Genomic DNA, 20384 nt, shown 5'->3' with positions numbered 1-20384 from the left:
AACCTGAGTTTAGCCTCATCATGGCAGTAGAGGAGGCCATGTATGGACATATCCGAATGGGAATGGGAAGCAGAGTTGAAGTGGGTGGCTACCGGGAGATCCTGTCTGTTGTGGCAGACAGAGTGGAGGTGCTCGACGAAGTTTTTGCGCTGTAGTGTTCTATGATGTATGAAATACGTGTAGAGTTCTGCTTGCCATACTGTAGGAAGGATGGGACTGCAGTGGAGAGGATTCACATTTACCAGGATGTTGCCTGGATGGAGAGTTTCACTTATGAGAAAAGATTGAGTTTCTTTTGCAACACACACACAAAATGCTGGAAGAACTCAGCAGGTCAGGTATAATCTATGGAAAGGAATATACAGTCGATGTTTTGGGCTGAAATCCATTTTCAGGACTGGAAAGGAAGGAGGAAGACACCATAATAAAAAAAAGGTGAAGGAGGGGAAGGAGGACTTGCCAGAAGGTGATATGTAAAGTCAGGTGGGTGGGAAAGATAAAGGGTTAGAGAGGAAGGAAACTGATAGGAGAGGAGAGTGGACCATGGAAGAAAGGGAAGAAGGAGGAACACCAGGAAGAGATGATAGTTAGGTGAGGAGAAGAGGTAAGAAGCCAGACTGGGGAATAAAAGAAGAGGGAAGGATGAGAGAATTATTTTTACTGGAAGGACAAATTGATGTTCATGTCATTAGGCTGGAGGCTACCTGGATGTAATATAAGGCGTTGCTCCTTCACCCTGAGAGTGTCCTCATTGTGACAAAAGAGGAAGCCATGGACTGGCATATGGGAATGGGGATAGGAATTAAAATGGTTGGCTACCAGGAAATTCTGCTTTCTGCAAATGGAGTGGAGGTGCTCGACAAAGCTGTCCTCCAATTTACATCGGGTCTCACCAATGTAAAGGAGACCCTTTAGCAGAGGCATCAGGAGCACCAGATACAACGGAGGACTCCCAACAGATTCACAGGTGAAGTATTGCCTCACCTGGAAGGACTGTTTTGGCCTTGAATCGAGACTTCCTTGATGGGGGATAGAAGTGTATATGGACTGGACATCCATCCATGGTGAAAATGAGGCGGTCAGGGCCAGGGAATTGAAAGTTGTTGAGGAGGTGGAGAGCATGTGAAGTGTTGTGGATGTAGGTGGGGAGGGTCTGCAAAAAGGTGTGCAGACATGAATTCATTGGGGCAGCAGCAGGCAGAGACCCGGGCAGTCAGGTTTGTAGATCTTGGAAAGGAGGTAGAAACGAGCAATGTGGTGTAAGGGAACTATGAGTTTGGTGGCAGTGGATGGAAGCTCTCCAAAGTAGATGAGGTCAGTGATGGTGTCGGAGACATTTTTCTGATGGTCCAGAGTCAAGTCCTTTTCAAGGGGTAAGTAAGAGGAGGGTATCAACTGTCCCCTGAGGCAGTGCTTCCAAATTCCAATCATTTTCTGATGAAAAGGTTTTTTTCTGTGCAATGAGGAATTTAATGTTGGAATTTAGAGGCTGAGTATTCAAAATTACAAGATACTGATAAAATTGATAGCAGGAAATTTTTCCCTAGGAGAAGTATCTAAAATTTGAGGACATATATTTCAGAGTGGGGGGTATAAATCTTAGAGGGGCTCTGAGAAATTACTTTTTCACCCAGAAGTTGATTAGAATCTGGAAGCACATCCTTGGGGGGCAGATGTGATAATCTCACAACATTTAAGTAATATCTAGATGTTCACTTCAATTGCTGGGGCATAGAGGGCTATAAACCTAATGCTGGCATAAATTGATATTTGATGGTTAAAATGAGTTTCTTGGGCTGAAGGACCTGTTTCTGTGACTGTTATGATGTATTTGTTTAATTTGATGTTTAAATCTTTACTTTGCCTTATTTTCACATTTGTGCCTTATATCATCTTTTCATTTGGTGGATTCGATTGACTACCTTCAGATTATGTAGTTGAGTAAGTATGAAGTTAGAAAGACTTTTAATGTTGGAATACTGTCCACAGTGAGAGAGTGGAGCAAACAATGAAAATTCAAAGTGCAATGTGGAACTTCATGTAGGAATTTAGTTGTAAAAATTAGTTCATGAAAATATTTGGTTTTGCCTTGTGTAGATTATTTTAATTACCAAAATTTTATTCTGGAATTGAGTACTTCCAGTGACTGCCAGGTCCTCCCACAATAAATTATTAAAGTAAATGTTTCCTTCTCCACCTCAATATATTTATCTATGGCACCTGTGCATTTCCTTCAGCCCCACTGATTGGAGTCCAGCTAATTAGAAGGCCTTCTCATATTTTTTTCCAACAGTCCACCATCAAATATCATCAAAGTATTTATATCATTATTTATGTGCTATCCTCTTTATCTTCATGTTATAGTTACCCGATCCCTCATTATCAAATGGTTTTCCATGTATTTCTTTTGTTTCCTTAACTACCTAGCAGAAACTTACACTGGTCTATTCAAGCAATTTGTGCTCTAATCAAAATGACATTTGAAATCTACACTCTCAAGTCTGCCCAGGTCTAGATCATTCTTAAATGACAAGTGTCCAGAAAGTTAGTTAGTCCGGAACTACAAATGGATTATATTAGTTGTAGTGACACTATGTTAGTTTGCGTAAAGATGGGCTGGGGCAAAGAATTGCAAAGAAAATGCAATTACTTTTTATTCCTTACAGAAGCTGAACAACTCTAAATTAAGTATCAAATTAGCGTATATTTTCTAATCTAGAAAATATGGACAAATTATAAAACAACTGTTGGAATTCTAAAAACGATTAGCTACATTATAAAAACGCAAACAACAGGAATTCTGCAGATGCTGGAAATTCAAGCAACACACATCAAAGTTGCTGGTGAACGCAGCAGGCCAGCCAGCATCTCTAGGAAGAGGTACAATCGACGTTTCGGGCCATTTTAGTCCTGACGAAGGGTCTCGGCCTGAAACGTCGACTGTACCTCTTCCTAGAGATGCTGCCTGGCCTGCTGCGTTCACCAGCAACTTTGATGTGTGTAGCTACATTATATATTGGATCTAGTTTTTAACAGTATATTTATTGCAGGTTTTCACACTTCCTATAAAACTGCCCTTATAAGCACAGTAATATAGAGTTTAACTTTTTTTAATCATGGAAGTCAAGTGTTTGATTGATGCAAGTTACTTGAGTGAATTAACCTTATTCTATTTGAATACATTAATTTTCGGTCCATACATGAAAATGGGGTTCACCTCATCAGGTATTCAGCTTAAAGGATTTAATGTACAAATGACTTAAAAATTATTTGCTTATACTAATAAAGGTTTAATATGCTGGTATGATACTCCTGATGTTTTAATAATTAAGAATCTGTGCATCTATTAAAACAGTTTAGTGGAGTTCTTTATTTGAAATGCTGCCACTATTCTTAAACCTGGAATAATTTATTACTGAGAAGATTGTAACAAGTTCAATTGCTTTTTTTTTTAGCAGAAAAGTTGCAAAGAAACCTTACTTCCATAGCCGTAAAAGACTTTTCATCACTGTTTTACTGACCAATCTGTGTGTAGAAAGGTGACTGACCTGCCGGTTGACAGCATGTAAATGATAGTATTTATACTAGGTTGTGTAGGATTGGTAGATTGGTCACACTTTCTGCCGCTTATCAAATGTAATATGTGGGTGTCATAACATAAGCTTTAGGTTCAGCCTGATGCTTACCCATAAGATAATAGTCTTAATTCTGAACCATAGCAGTATCAGTGAATGTTGTTACAAGAAAATTGGAAGATGGGAGTTACTATTGGAAGATCAGAAGTATTATTCAACTCACTGATTCACTTTTTCATGTTTACCTTACGGGCCAGTTATACTCCTTTTGCCAATGGACCAAATGATACTGCAGAAGAAATTTTATTACGGATAGGAAGTGGTAAATTCTCACTGAGTGGAGGCAACTGGGATACAGTTTCAGATGCAGCTAAGGTAAAATAAATTTACGTAATTATAGTAATATTTCAATTTCTAAAGCATTGTTTAAGACCATAAGACATAGAAGCAGAATTAAAGCACCTTCCCATTGAGTTTGCTCTGTCATTGCATCATAGCTGATTTATTATCCCTCTCAACTTCATTCTTTCACCTTCTCCCCTAACTTTTGATGCCCTGACTAACCAAGAACCTATCAGCCTCTGCTTTAAATATACTGAGCCACATAGCCTCCACAGACATCCGTGGCAATGAATTCCACAGACTCAGCCCCCTCTGGCATAAGAAGTTCCTTCTCATCCCTGTTTTAAATGGATTTTCCTCTAGTCTGAGGCTGTGCCCAATGGTCGTAGACTCACCCACTAGAGGAAACATCCTCTCTGCATCCACACTAGCTGGGCCTTTCAGTATTCAATAGGTTTCATTGAAATCATCCTCATTCTTCAAAATTCAAGTGAATACAGTCCCAGAACCATTAAACGCTCCTCATATGTTAACCTTTACATTCCCAGAATCATTCTCGTGAACCTTAGGACCGGCTCCAATACCAGCACATCTTTTCTCAGTTAAGGTGTCCATAACTATTCATAATACTCCAATTGCAGTCAGACCAACACCATGCAAATCTGCAGCATCCTTGCTCTTATATTTTAGTTCCCTCAGAATGAATGTTAACAGTGCATTTACTTTCCTTCCCACAGACTCAACCTGCAAGTTAACCTTTAGGGAATTCTGTACAAGGACTCCACATCCATTTGCACCTCTGATTTTTGAATTTTCTTCCAATTTAGAAAATAGTCTACGCCTTTATTTCTTCTAACAAAGTGCGTTACTATACACTTCCCTACACTATATTCCACTTGTCACTTCATAGACCATTCTTACAATCTGTCCAAGTCCTTCTGCAGACTCCCTGCTTCCTCAACAGTATCTGCTTGTTGGATTCTGGTGTTTTAAATCCAAGGTTCTTTTAGAAATTAGGAATGAGGCATAAAGCTTGTGGCTTCGCAATCATTTTATTAAGAGTTGATAGAACAAAAGGAACAGGAACAGAACATCAACAAGGGGTCTTACTACTTGAAGAAGAGAGAACTAAAGATACCGCTTAGCATAAAGCAGCTACTTTTAATAATAAAGAACATTCCATTCAAATCTATAGATACGGTTAAACCAATTAGAAAATACTTATTCCATACTGCAGTAAAATTAACCAATGAGAAAACACTTATTCACTTAATGAAGTACAGAGATTTTTTCAGAATTATACTTTGTATAGCCATTAGAGGCATATTAAACTGTTATGCATATAAAGGCTAATTAAAATACAATCATTTATAAACCGCAAAGGAAATGACAATTAAAATTAAGCAAACAACAGGAATTCTGCAGATGCTGGAAATTCAAGCAACACACATCAAAGTTGCTGGTGAACGCAGCAGGCCAGGCAGCATCTCGAAGAAGAGGTACAGTCGACGTTTCAGGCCGAGATCCTTCGTCAGGACTAACTGAAGGAAGAGTTAGTAAGAGAAATCGGCCTGAAACGTCGACTGGACCTCTTCCTCGAGATGCTGCCTGGCCTGCTGCGTTCACCAGCAACTTTGATGTGTGTTGTTAAAATTAAGCAGTTGAATCGAACAATCGTCCCTTTGATTCTAAATCATACATTTAGAATCATTACATTTAAAAATTCAGAGGTAGACAAGCTGTTGTCATATCTACAGTACATTACATAAAATAATCAGAAAAACTACTTGGGTAATAAAATATCAAAGGGTATATAGTCTTCAAAGTATTCATAAGATTATGTCATGGTTAGGCAGATTAGTAGGCACATTTATGTGAATTTGAACTATTCTGTTAATAATTGCCTTTAAACAAGTAAAGCAAATTTATGATAAGCCATATTGGTATGAATAATATGACTCATAATATTGAGTAACCCCAGCTTCTGAGATTTAAATGAATCCAGTCAGAGAAATTCCATCCGTTGGATTGATATATTTTAGCTGTATCTTTACGAATATGGTCAGCCAAATTATGTCTTCAGACTCATCAAGTATGTATGTAAGTACAACACTCCTTGCCTATAACTGTACATCCTTCCCCCCTTAACTGCTAAGAGAAGATCTAATGCTATACAATTCTGAAGGATTATCTTGCGTATGGCAACCATTTCACTTGTTACTTTTCCCAAGACATCAGCAGTGTAATTGCTCACTCTTTCTAAGGCTACAGCAACATTTCTAATCTCTCTTATACTCTTTGCAACTCTATAAAATGGGAATAAAACTGAAGCAAAATGATCTCCTTCTGAAATGTCTTGTTTACTTCTATACTGGAGGTAAAGATTAGGTGTGTATTTATCTTGTGGTAGGAAAAGATATCCTAAATAAGAAGTTCCTAACCAATAACATGGAAAAGAGGTGTAGGCTTCTTTTCTGCATGTACAGTAAAGTACATATTGTTCCATGAACTGAGACCATTTCTTATTACTTGACAGGAGCTTTGTTGAATTGTAATATTTCTGTTTGTAAATGATAGAAGTATAATTTATAAGTCAATTCAATTGGCACATTATGACTAGGGAAAATTGGCAAAAATATAACAAATAATATTAGAATAAACTTCATAATGTCGAATAGTTGTCGACTTGTTTAAAGTTTTCTGGCTGATTAGTGATTTGCTCACTATGGGTCAGCGACGTACTTACGGTGACCAATAGGTTATCACTTTAGCTAGTTTGGAGTGGCTGGTGTGCATCCACTTACTTTTACCTTCTACCTTCGCCACTGAGTTGGTAATTAACAGCACTTCCCATCCTGCTCCCAGTGGATCCTTATGTGGTTTCTCAATCCGGAGCTACTCGCCAGGAATCAGGGTGTATCCTCCTCCTGTTGGATCTTCCCAAGCAGCAGAAACCAGTTGAGAAGCAGACAGTGCAACTTGGGTTAATTTCACACAGTAGCTTATATAATCTGCCGTAATGTGTACATCAACCTCTTTCAGACTGAGGGCTCCTGGTAGTGACATTAGATGTCCTGTTACCACCTCAAATAGACTTAGTTTAGTTTTCTTGCTTGGGATTGCTCTGATGACCTACATAAGACCACAGGAAGAGCTGTAGGCCATGGTACTCCTTCCTCATGATACTTATTCGTTGTTTGATAGTTCCGTTCATAGAAACATAGAAAACCTACAGCATAATACAGGCCCTTCGGGCACAAAGTTGTGCCGAACATGTCCCTACCTTAGAAATTACTAGGGTTACCCATAGCCCTCTATTTTTCTAAACTCCCATGTACCTACCCAGGAGTCTCTTAAAAGACCCTATCGTATCCACAGACCTATCGTATCGTATTCATTCATTCATTTGACTTGTTATGATGATTAGTGATGTGAACTATGAAAAGACCATTAAATGTTCATTAGTGAACACAGTAGGTGACAAACACTCCCAGTGAAACGTGTTCTTTGGTCAGTTATTGTGACATGGCAATTTCCAACTAGGAATATAAACCTTGATCAGAGTTTTTGCTGTGTGTGTGGCAGTGGCTGTCCTTTCTGGGATAGCTTCCACCCATCTTGAAAACTCGTCCACTTTTACCAGCACGCCTGAGTATCCTTAAAGCTTTGGTAAAGAAATGTAGTTCACTTGTAAATGTGAAAGTGGACCTGGTAGAGAAGGAGCACTTACCTGTGGTGGCTTTTCTACTGCTCCAGGATTTGCTTAAAGGCAAGTCATGCATCTTTCAAACGTTTGCTGAACTTGTGCCCTGAACTTTGGATTCCACCACCACTGGGAGAATCTGTTGATAACCTTTTGTACTCCAACGTGTCCTGTAGAGTTTATTTGCTATGCCAGATAAGGAAACAATGTAGTTGGGGCTACTAGTCTATGTCTATGACTAGTGCCTCATCTCCATGCTCCCTCACTGTTTAACTTATCATCTTTCTCCATCCAGAACCACTTTTCCTATGGAGAACACTGAGCTTGCATGTCTGGAATATCTTGTACGTTCATCTGTGATACAGAGTTCAACTTCGTTTCCATAATTCCAGTTGTCAGGTTCACTACATACATATGTTCTTGGTACTCTGTTGACCAGCTGGCTGGTGTATTCACAGATTCAGGGTATCTTCAACCTCTTGCTCCGGCTGTAGATGGTACACATCTGCTTCAAGCAGACTTCAATCGTAGTGGTCCCCAAAAAGAGCATGGTAACCTGTCTAAGTGACAATCATCCAGTGGCACTTACGTTTTCAGTGATGAAGTGTTTTGAGAAGCTGGTGTTGAAGCATGTCAGTTTTTGTCTGTGTAACGACTTGGACCCACTCCAGTTTGCATACTGAAGCAACAGGTCTACAGCAGATGCCATCTCATTGACTCTTCACAAAACTCTGGAACATCTGGACAGCAAAGATGCATAGATCAGGATGCTCTTTATCAATTAGAGCTCAGCATTTAACACCATCATCCCCTCTAAACTAATCAGTTAACTCCAAGATCTGGGCCTCAGTACTCCCTTCTGCAATTGGATCCTGGAGTTCCTCGCTTGTGGACCTCAGTCAGTTTGGAATGGCAAAAACATCTTCTGCACAACCTCCATCAGCATAGGAGCACCGCAGAAATGTGCACTTCACCTCCTGCTCTACTTGCTTTACACTTCTGACTGTGTGGCTAAGTACAACTCTAACAAGTTTGCTGATGACTCCACTGTTGTGGGCTGTATCAAAGGTGATGAATCAGCATATAGGAGGAAGATTGAAAATTTCACTGAGTGGTGTAATAACAACAACCTCTCACTCAATGTCAATAAGACTAAGGAACTGATTGTAGAATTCAGGGGAGGGAAACCAGAGGTCTGTGAGCCGGTAGTCAATAGAGGCCGAGAGGGTAAGTAACTTGAAATTTATGGGTGTCACTGTCTCAGAGGACCTGTCCTGGACTCATCATATAAATATAATTATGAAGAAAACATGACGGCGCCTCTACTTCCAGGAGTTTGCGGAGATTCGGTATGTCATCAGAAACCTTGGCAAACTTCTATAGGTCTGTGGTGGAAAATGTGCTGACTGGCTGCAGTATGGCTTGGTATGGGAACACCAATGCCTTTGAGTGGAAAATTCTATGAAAGGTAGTGGATTCGGCCAAGTACATCACCGGTAAAGCCCCCCCCCCCCAACCATTGAGCAGATCTACATGAAATGTTGCTGTAGAAAAGCAGCATCCATCATCAAAGATCCTCACCATCCAGGCCATGTACTTTTCTCACCGCTGCCATTAGGTAAAAGATACAGGTACCTCAGGACTCGCGCCTGTGGGTTAAAGAACAGTTACTATCCCCAACCATCAGGCTCTTGAACAAAAGAGATAACTACACTCATTCGAGGACCCTTTTCTCTTGTTATTTCATGCTTGTTACTTATTGCTATTTATTTATTACCTGAATTTGCATAGATTGCAGTTTAAAGTTCCTGATGTTTACAGTTACTGCTCTATAAATTTGCTAAGTATTGCCACAGAAAAGGTATCTTAGGGTTGTATATGGTAACATGTATGTACACTGATAATAAATTTTACTTTTGAACTTGTTTTACTTCTTCCTGTGCTGCCTTTTTTGCAGTTTCATCCGTAAATGCATTTCCATGGCTTTCCATTGTAGTAATTTTGGAATATCTTTTACATTTTAATACAACAACTTCTGATGGTGGTTGCTAACATCCAGAAGTTCTTGTACCAGTTGGTCTTTCTTCATCGGGGTTCCTAAAGCATCTTTGTCTCCATAGGTTTCCAAAATCAGGAACAACTCCAAAGTCATATTGAGAATTAGCGTAGATGTTAGCTGATCTTCCCGCTGTGAACTTACAGGCTTCAATTAAAGCATTTAGTTCTGCCTGTTGTACAGAGGCACCAGGAACCATGTTTCCTAATGTCAGCACTTCAGTTCCGGAAATCACCAATCGAATTCCTCTCTCAATTGTTGAGGAGTCAAAAGTGTACAGACCTCTACAGCACGCAGTCCGTCTCCACGTTTTTGAATTAAGACTGCCATCTTGTGTTTCTCATTAACACACAGGGTAAATTGTCTTCCTGTATCAGGAATTTTAATGCAGACATTGTAACAATGTCACTGTGAAAGTCTGAAACACTTTAAATTGTTCTTCCTTAAGAGTCACAGGGTCACCTGAGCACTTCCTATGCTTCAACAGATTGTTGAGTAATAGTTGATGGATCTGCCATTAGCTTGTAAATACACTGATTTGCAATGGTTTCACCTTTAGTCCTGTGTGTCTTCACTCCTTTGATCTTTTGTTGGAGAAAGCTGTGACATGGCTGTCTTACTGTTTTATCACTATCATTTCACTTGAGTTGCAAGGGGCCGCTGAAGAGTCCATGTCATGTCCATCCCGTAATCCCTTGGAGTTCAGATGGTGTCACCGTCTTGGAGAAATTTTTAATGTAGGCTGTAATTCCTCGGCTGGACCTTCAGAAGTAGGTGTTTTGCAGGGTGGAGTACCAACAGTAGCATCACTGGCAACATTGTTAGAAGCATCACTAACAGGAAGGACCTGGAAGAAGCATCATTAACAGCAAGGACCTGGACCGATTGCAATTTGCCTATCATCATAATAGGTCAACAGCAGACGCAATCTCCACGGCTCTTCACACGGCTTTAAACCACCTAGACAACACAAACACCTACATCAGGATGCTGTTCATCGACTATAGCTCAGCATTTAATACCATCATTCCCACAATCCTAATTGAGAAGTTGCAGAAACAGGGCCTCCTTACCTCCCTCTGTAATTGGATCCTCGACTTCCTAACCAGAAGACCAGTCTGTGCGGATTGGTGATAACATATCCTCCTCACTGACGATCAACACTGGTGCACCTTAGGGGTGTGTGCTTAACCCACTGCTCTACTCTCTGTATACACATCACTGTGTGGCTAAGCATTGCTCAAACACCATCTACAAATTTGCTGACGATACAACCATTGTGGCAGAATCTCAGGTGGTGACGAGGGGGCGTACAGAAGTGAAATATGCCAACTAGTGGGATGGTGCCGCAGCAACAACCTGGCATTCAACGTCAGTAAGACGAAAGAGCTGATTGTGGACTTCAGGAAGGGTAAGACGAAGGAACACGTACCAATCTTCATAGAGGGATCAGAAGTAGAGAGAGTGAGCAGCTTCAAGTCCCTGGGTGTCAAGATCTCTGAGGATCTAACCTGGTCCCAGCATATTGATGTAGTCATAAAGAAGGCAAGACAGCGGCTATACTTTATTAGGAGTTTGAAGTGATTTGGCATGTCAACAAATATGCTCAAAAGCTTCTATATATAGTTGCACCATGGAGAGCATTCTGACAGGCTACATTCACTATCTGGTATGGAGGGGCTACTGCACAGGATCGAAAGAAGCTGCAGAAGGTTGTAAATCTAGTCAGCTCCATCTTGGACACTAGCCTACAAAGTACCCAGGACAGCTTTAGGAAGCGGTGTCTCAGAAAGGCAGCGTCCATTATTAAAGACCTCCAGCACCCTGGGCATGCCCTTTTCTCACAGTTACCATCAGGTAGGAGATACAGAAGCCTGAAGGCACACACTCAGTGATTCAGGAATAGCTTCTTTCCTTCCGCCATCTGTTTCCTAAATGGACTAAGAAGCTTTGGACACTACCTCACTTTTTTAGTATACAGTATTTCTGTTTTTGCACATTTTTTAAAATAATCTATTCAATATACATAATTGATTTACTTATGTTTCTCTCTCTCTCTCTCTCTCTCTCTCTCTCTCTGCTAGATGATATATTGCCTTGAACTGCTGCTGCTAACAACTTTTACGTCACATGCCGGTGATAATAAATCTGATTCTGAATTACCTCCTGAAGTCGTGGCTGCACTTCCTTACATGGTTTCAGTTCAGTTTGAAACGCCATACAATATACATCGATTGAACTACCATAGTGTTAACTCTTTCACTTGCTCACAAGTTTGATCAAACTGACTACGTGGTCTTATCTCTAAAACAGTAGCCGTCATTTACTCTTATCCCATGCTTTCACAATATCATCTAGGAGCCATATTTCATTATATTGAACATTGATGGTATATTTTGTGTGGACTCTTTCAATAACTTTATCAAACTTGAATGTTTTATTTAGGGAGGAGTTCCTAGTATGTTTCCCATCTTTGGATATTGTTCTGATTTGATCTTAATTTCTTTTCTGGTTGGCTGCCAGTGACTAGTGGTGTTCTGCAGGGGTCGGTGTTGGGACTGCTTTTTATGCTGTATATCAGTGATTTAGATGATGAAATAGATGTCTTTGTTGCCAAGTTTGCAGATGATATGAAGATTGGTGGAGGGGCAGGTCATGTTGAGGAAACAGGTAGGATGCAGAAGGACAGACAGATTAGGAGAATGGGCAAGAAAGTGGCAAATGAAATACAATGTTAGAAAATACGTGGTCATGCACTTTGGTAGCAGAAATAAATGTGCAGACTATTTTCTAAATGTGGACAAGATCCAAAAATCCGAGATGAAAAGGGACTTGTGAGTCCTTGTGCAGAACACCCTGAAAGTTAACTTGCAGGTAGAGTCTGTGGTGAGGAAGGTAAATGCAATGTTAACATTAATTTCAAGAGGATTAGAGTACAAGAGCAGGAATGTGATGCTGAAGCTTTATAGGGCATTTGTGAGGCCTCATCCTGAGTATTGTTAACAGTTGTGGGCTAATTATCTAAGAAAAAATGTGTTGGCTTTGGAGAGGATTCAGAAGAGGTTCACAAGGATGATTCCAGGAATGAAAGGGTTATCATGTGAGGAATGTTTGATGGCTGTAGGCCTGTACTCGCTGGAATTTAGAAGGATGAGGGAGCATCTCATTGAAACCTTTCGAATGTTGAAAGGCCTAGACAGAGTTGATGTGAAAAGGATGTTTCCTATGGTGGGAGAGTCTAAGACAAAAGGGCACAGTCTCAGGATAGAGGGGTGTCCACTTAAACAGAGACGCGAAGTAATTTCTTTATCCAGAGGGTGGTGAATTTATGGACTTTGTTACCACAGGCAGCTTGGAGGCCAAATCATTGGGTGTATATCACAGGCAGCTTGGAGGCCAAATCATAGGTTCTTGATTGGGCACGGTATTAGAGGTTATGGGGAGAAGGCCAGTGAGTGGGGCTGAGGAGGGGAACAAAGGATCAGCCATGATTGAATGGTAGAGCAGACTCAATGGGCCAAATGACCTAATTCTGCTCCTATGTCTTATGGTCTTAATTTATAAATACTTTTTATTACTTTGACTGCGATCTTGAATTTTAATAGTTTGCTGCAGAAATTTTAAAACATGTCCTGCAACTCGAATTTAACTTTCTCCCCCATGTTCCACTAACTCGCACATATTTAAGTTTTCTTACGCACTCCACTGGCTTGCACGCATTTAATTGTTTTTATCTGTGTCCCAGTGCTTGTGCAGCCTTAATTTTTGATGCTCCACCGGCTTGCGTGTTTAATTAGCGTTCTACTGGCTTGCATTTCCTTTTTACATATCTGTTTTGTTAAACTAGTAATACAGTAGTCCTCAATTCTGGTTCCCATCTGATGTTCAAAGTCAGAACCCATTGTTTTCTCAGATGATAGGGGAACATAAGAGGAAGTTCTTGTCCATTTTGTTGATCACTAAAAGCTCCATGTTTTGTCTTTGAGTGTAAGAAATTCAAAACTTGCTTATGTCTTCACTGACTACAGTGAACTGTTGGATTCTGGTGTTTTAGAAGTCAAAAAAAACAAGGCATAAAACTTGTTGCTTCATGATTGCTTTATTAAGAGTTGGAAGAACATAGAGAAGAGGTATAGAACATTGAGAGGGGGTCTTACTACTTGAAGAAGAGAGAAACTAAAAATGGTGCCTAGCGACTGTTATACCCAGAGATAAAGAAAGCTTCCATTAAAATCTATAGATAAGGATAACCAATTAGAAGATACTTATTCAATACTGTAATCCTTTCACCGTGTGCTCGTAATGAGTTATCTATTACTGTGAATACAAGCTAACAGCAGCAACATAACTCAAGAATGCATGGTGAATAACGATGAAAAGATCGTTTCCATTAAATGAACACGTAGGGTAAATATGATTCGAGTACACACAACCATAAAAGTTTGAGGGAACCTTCTAAAGGAAAACGAAGGCAAGAACTTGCAGGAACACTGATACACCCATGCAAATTTACCATTTGCCAGGAAACAATAATTTAACTCACACCAGTATAAACTTGGATTGAAATTGTATTGACAAAACATTTTAAGCTGTAGCAAACAAAATAATACCATCTTATGCAAAATAAAGGCCCATCGCATATATAAATATTAGTCTACAATAGTGCACATATCGTTGGAGCTCATTGTTGTGTAATCAATCCAGTTTGCTTCATTTTGTTTACTCTGAATTATGAAATGATTTTGCACTGAAGAACCTGTTCCAGCAAAACATCAATCTCCGCACTGCACCCAAGGAAAGAGGCGAACTTTTTCCAATGTTGTGTGGAAACAGCTAACGGTTTTCTTCACATTCTCCGAGAGTCCGTTGTCTGCATGAGGACTTTCTGACAGCGGTAACTGCCCTTCTCAATGGGTTCTTTGAGCGTTTCGTCATGCTCTTTTATGTCCTTTGTCTGTTTCCATTCTTCTCCTTCCTCCTTCCTCGATCCCATGCTCCATCTTGAAAATGGCTCTCCCATTCTTATCCCATGCTGTCTCCAAAAAAAAGTTAACGAGACAAATCTTATTGACAAATTCAACAAGCCTAACTTAATCAACTACAAGTAACAGACATGCGTTAATCAACTACATGTTTATTTTAAACAGCAAAAATGAAATACTTGTATAATGTAATTAAAGGAACACTTATTGCATTTTGAGAAAATCTGCGGAAAATAAAATACCCAACAGCATAACTTTATTAGTAAAATAAAGCATGGTCTTAAACCAGGGTGTTACATAATCAGTGAGAAAATACTTATTCACTTAATGAAATGCTGAGATGCTTTTAGAATTATACTTTGTATAGCCATTAGAGGCATATGATACTGTTACTGAAACATAAGCAGGTAATTAATTGTTAAACTGCAAAGAAAATGACAATTAAAATTAAATATTCGGCTCCACCACCCCCCACTTATCTTCATATTGTCTTCAAACCTGGCAACAAAGCCATCAATTCAATCATCAAAATGTCTTACATATAACATGAAAAGATGCAGTCTCAATAGTGACCTCTGTAGAACACCACTAGTCACCAGCGGCCAACCAGAATAGGCCACACACATCAAAGTTGCTGGGTGAACGCAGCAGGCCAAGCAGCATCTCTAGGAAGAGGTGCAGTCGACGTTTCAGGCCGAGACCCTTCGTCAGGACTAACTGAAGGAAGAGTGAGTAAGGGATTTGAAAGTGGGGAGGGGGAGATCCAAAATGATAGAAGAAGACAGGAGGGGGAGGGATGGAGCCAAGAGCTGGACAGGTGATAGGCAAAAGGGATACGAGAGGATCATGGGACAGGAGGTCCGGGAAGAAAGACAAGGGAGAAACCAGAATAGGCCCCCTTTATTATGACTCTTTGCCTCCTGCCGGTCAGCCAATCTTCTATCCATGCCAATGTCTTTCCATGGGCTCTTGTTAACCAGCCTCCTGTGCGACACCTTGTCAAAGGCCTCCTGAAAATCCAAGTCAGCAACATCCACTGACTCTCCTTTGTCCATCCTGTCTGTAATTTCCTCAAAGAATTCCAACAGATTTGTCAGTCAGGATTTCCTCTGAAGGAAACCATGCTGACTGTCCCTACTTTATCATGTGCCTCCAAGTACTCCGAAATATCATCCTTAATAATTGATTACAACATCTTTCCAATCACTGAAGTCAGGCTAACTTTTACTTTCTTCTGCCTCTCACCCTTACAGAGTGGAGTGACTTTTGCAAATTTCTTGTCCTCTGGGCCCAATGCAAAGTCTAGTGATTCTTGAAAGATCATTACTAATGCCTCCACAATCACTTCAGCTACATTTTTCAGAACCTTGTGATGTAGTCCATCTGGTTCAGGTGACTTATCTACCTTCAGGCCTTTCAGTTTCCCAAGCGGCTTCTCTTTAGCAACTACACTCAATTCTTCCCCCGACACTTGCATTACTGGCATTCTGCTAGTGTATTCCACAGTGAAGACTAACGCAAAATACTTATTAGGTTTGTCTCCATTTCATTGTCCCCCATTACTACCTCTCCGGTGTCATTTTTCAGCAGTCCAATATGCACCCGATATATCTGAAAATACTTTTGGTATCTTCTTTGATATTATTAGCTAGCTTACCTTCATATTTTATCTTTTCTCTCCTTGCAGTTTTTTAGTTGCCTTCTATTGGTTTTTAAAAGCTTCCCGATCCTCTATCATCCCACTGATTCTTTCTATATTATATGCACTCTCTTTTGCTTTTATGGTGTCTTTGACTTCCCTTGTCAGCCACAGTTGCCTCTTCATCCCTGTAGAATAATACTTCGTCTTTGGGATGTATCTAGCCTGCATCTGCTGAATTGCTTGCCAGAAAATCAAGCCGTTGCCATTCTACTGTCATCCCTGCTAGTGTCTCCTTCCATTGAACCTTGGCCAGCTCTTCTCTTGTGCATCTGTAATGCCCTTTACTGCACTCAATGCTGATACATCTAACTCTTTCTTCTCCCTCTCAAACTACAGAGTGATTTCTATCACATTATGATCACTGTCTCCTAAAAGTTCTTTAACCTTAAGCTTCCTAATCAAATCTGGTTCATTACGCAGCACCCAATCCAGAATTTCCTTTCCCCTACTGTGCTCGACCATGAGCTGCTCTAAAAAGCCATCTCACAGGTTTTCTACTAATTTCCTCTCTTGGGATCCAGCACCATCCTGATTTTCCTGAGTTCCTGCATATTAAAATCCCTCACAACTGTTGAAGCATTGCCCTTATTACATGCCTTTTCTGTTTCCTGTTGAAATTTGTATCCGACATCCTGACTACTGTTCAGAGGCCTGTGTGTAACTCCCTTCAGTGTCATGACCCTTGCAGTTTCTTAACTCTATCCACAAGGATTCTACCTCTTCTGATCCTCTGTCACCTCTTTCTAAGGATTGGAATTTTTTTTGAAAACAACAAAGCCACCCCAACCCCTTCTGCCTACCTGCCTGTCCTTTTGATACAAAGTATATCCTTGGATGTTAAATTCCCAAATATGATCTTCTTTCAGCCATGATTCAATAATGTCCACAATGTAACACCTGTCAGGCTCTTAACTGTGCTACAAAATCATCTACAGTACCTTATTCTGAATACTTAATGCATTCAATTATAACACCTTTAATGCTGTATTTATTACCTTTTATGATTCTGCCCACATTATCCTCTTTAACTTATCCCATATTTGCCCTTTCATCTGCTTGTCTTTCCTTGTAGTCCTACTACATAGTGCCGCATCCTTAGCCCTATCAGTCTGGTTCCCAAACCCCCGGCCAAATTAATTTAAAGTAAACCCTTCTTAACAGCTCTAGGAAACCTGCCCACAAGGATATTGGTCCCTTTACTTTCCTCCAATCACCTTAAAATTATGTCCCCTTGTATTCGCCATCTTCACTCTGGGATGAAGTCTCTGCCTGACAACTCAGTCAATGCCTCATCATCTTGTACACATCTTTCAAGTCACTTCTCATCTTCCTTTGCTTCAAAGAGAATAGCCATAGTTTGCTCAAACTGTCATCATAAGACATGCTTTCCAATCCAGGCAGCGTTCTGATAAATGTACTGTGGACCCTCCCTAAAGCTTCCATATCCTTCCTGTTATGAGGTGACAAGATCTGAACACAATATTCCAGGTGTGTTCTAATTAGGGTTTTATAGAGCTGCAGTATTACCTCGCAGCTCTTGAACTCAATCCCTTGACTAACGGAGGCCAACACACAATAAGCCTTCTTCACAACTTTAAGGGATCTATGAACCTGGATCCCAAGATCCCTCTGTTCCTCCATACTGCAAATAATCCTGTATTCTGCTTTCAAATTCAATTTTCTAAGTAAATCACTTCTCGTTTTTGTGGGATGAACTCCATCTGCCTATTCTCAGCCCAGCCCTGCATCCTATCAGTATCCCGTTGTAACCCTTGATAACCTTCTACACTATCCACAACACAACCAACCTTCATTTGCAAACTTACTGACCCAGCCCTCCACTTCCTCATCCAAGTCATTTGTAAAAATCACAAAGAGCAAGAGCCCCAGAACAGATCCCTGCAGAATACCACTGGTTATGGACCTCCAGACAGAATTCACTCCATCTACTGCCACCCTCTGCCTTCTGTGGACAAGTCAATTCTGAATCTACAGAGTCATGTTTTCATGGATCCCATACTTCCAGACTTTCTGAATAAGCCTACCTTGAGGAACCTTATCAAACACCTTACCAAAATCCATATGCACCACATCCACTGCTCTACTTTCATCAATGTGCTTTGTCACAACCTCAAAGAATTCAATCAGGCTCATGAGACATGATCTAATTCTCACAAAGCCATGTTGACCAATGTCTAACTAAACTTTGTTTCTCCAAATGCTCATAACTCCTGTCTTAAGTATCTTCTCCAATAATTTGCCCAGCAGTGAATCTAGGCTCACTAGTCTGTAATTGCAGGGTTATCCCTACTCCTTTTCTTGAACAAAGGAATAGCATTTGCCACCCTCCAATCATATACTCCTGTGGCCAGTGTTGGCACAAAGATCATCGCCAAAGGCACAGCAAACTCTTCCTTCGCTTCCCATAGTAATCTGGGATATATCCCATCAGACCCCAGGGACTTATCTTTTCTAATGTTTTTCAAAAGATCCTGCATATCCTCTTCCTTAACATTGATTTTTTTTCTAACATATCACGCTGTTATACACTGCCGTCATAAAAGTTAAGGTAACTGTCATTGGAATACTGAAGCAAAGTATTCATTAAGGATCTCCCCTACCTCCTCTGACTCCAGATGTTTTCTCTTCTATCCCTGATTGGTCCTACCCTTATTTCAGTCATCCTCCTGTTCTTCATTTGTGTGTAGAAAATCTTGGGGTTTTCCTTAATCCTATTTGCTAAGACCTTCTGATGCCCCCTTCCAACTCTCTGAAATCCATTCTACTTTGCCACCTAGTATAAACCCTCCCCAACAGCTCCAGCAAAACTGCCTGCAAGGATATTAATCCCTTTCGTGTTCAGGTGTAACCTGTCTTTTTTGTACAGATCATAACTTCCTTAGAAGAGATCCAAATGATCCACAAATTTAAAACCCTGCCCCCTGCACCAATCTCTCATCTACACATTCATCTGCCAAATCAGCCTATTCTTACTCTCACTGGCACAAAGACTACTCTCCTTGAGCACCTGCTTTTCAGTTTCCAACCTACAGTAGTTCCCTGTATTCTCTCCTCAGATACTCCTTTTTCCTACCTATGTCATTGGTACTGATATGTGCCATGAATTATTGCTGTGGACCCAATCTGGGACATCCTTGACCCTGGCACCCGGGAGGTAACATATCATCCAGGAGGCTCATTCATGTCCACAGAACGTCCTGTCTGCTCCCCTAACTATTAAAACTCCTATCACTGCTGCAACCCTCTTCGCTCCATTCCCTTCAGAGCCACAGAACCAGACTCAGGTCTCACGACCTGGTCACTGCACATTTCCTTTGGCAGGTCGTCCCTTCCCTCCAGCAGTGTCCAAAGTGGTATACTTACTCTTCAGGGGAATGGCTACAGGGGTCTTCTGTAGTGTCTGTCTATTCTCCTTCCCTCTCCTCTGATTGTCACCTAGCTAGCTGTCTCATGCAACTTAGGGGTAACTCCCTCTGTTTTGCACCTTTCACCACTTCATTTTCCCGTATGAGCTAAAGGTCAGTCAGATGCATCTCCAGGTGTCTAATCCAGTCTGTAAGGAGCTGCAGCTGGATATACTTTGCACAGATGTAGTGATTAGGTAGACTGGCCTCCTCAGATCTCCCACATCTGGCAAGAGGAACACACTGCGTACCTTGGATCCATTCTCACTAATCTAGCCAGGCACTAATGCACAAAAAAAGAAATAAACCTTCCAGAAACTTACGATAGCTTCTGCATCTCCTCGCCAAAACCTCAACTGTACCTCTGTTCACTCCAACAATAGCTGCTCTATTTAACCTAACTGCTTTTTATTGGCTCTTGCCAATTGAATAATAAACTGTGATATTTCAAACCTGTCAAATTATTCTTACATTTGTTTTAAGTAAAATTATTCATGTGAAATTATTGGTAACATTTTAGTGTGAACACAGCCACTGAAACTATATAAATATTAATTCCAGTTAAAAAATTATCAACCACCATAAAGTTAGTAGGTTGT

At 40.5% G+C, this 20384-nt stretch overlaps 1 protein-coding gene across 2 annotated transcripts in view; it reads left to right on the top strand.

Annotated features, from left to right (window-relative positions):
- Positions 1–20384, top strand: part of rps6kal (ribosomal protein S6 kinase a, like) — a 171032-nt gene that overhangs the window by 133745 nt on the left and 16903 nt on the right. For both annotated transcript variants that reach the window (XM_063060455.1, XM_063060456.1), the window contains one exon: positions 3833–3950. In XM_063060455.1, the coding sequence (XP_062916525.1) occupies positions 3833–3950 (118 nt within the window). The remainder of the gene's footprint in view (positions 1–3832; positions 3951–20384) is intronic.

Source organism: Mobula hypostoma, chromosome 10, assembly GCF_963921235.1.
Source record: "Mobula hypostoma chromosome 10, sMobHyp1.1, whole genome shotgun sequence".
In the NCBI taxonomy this organism is placed as follows: Eukaryota; Metazoa; Chordata; class Chondrichthyes; order Myliobatiformes; family Myliobatidae; genus Mobula; species Mobula hypostoma.
This window is presented reverse-complemented; position numbering and strand designations above follow the sequence as displayed.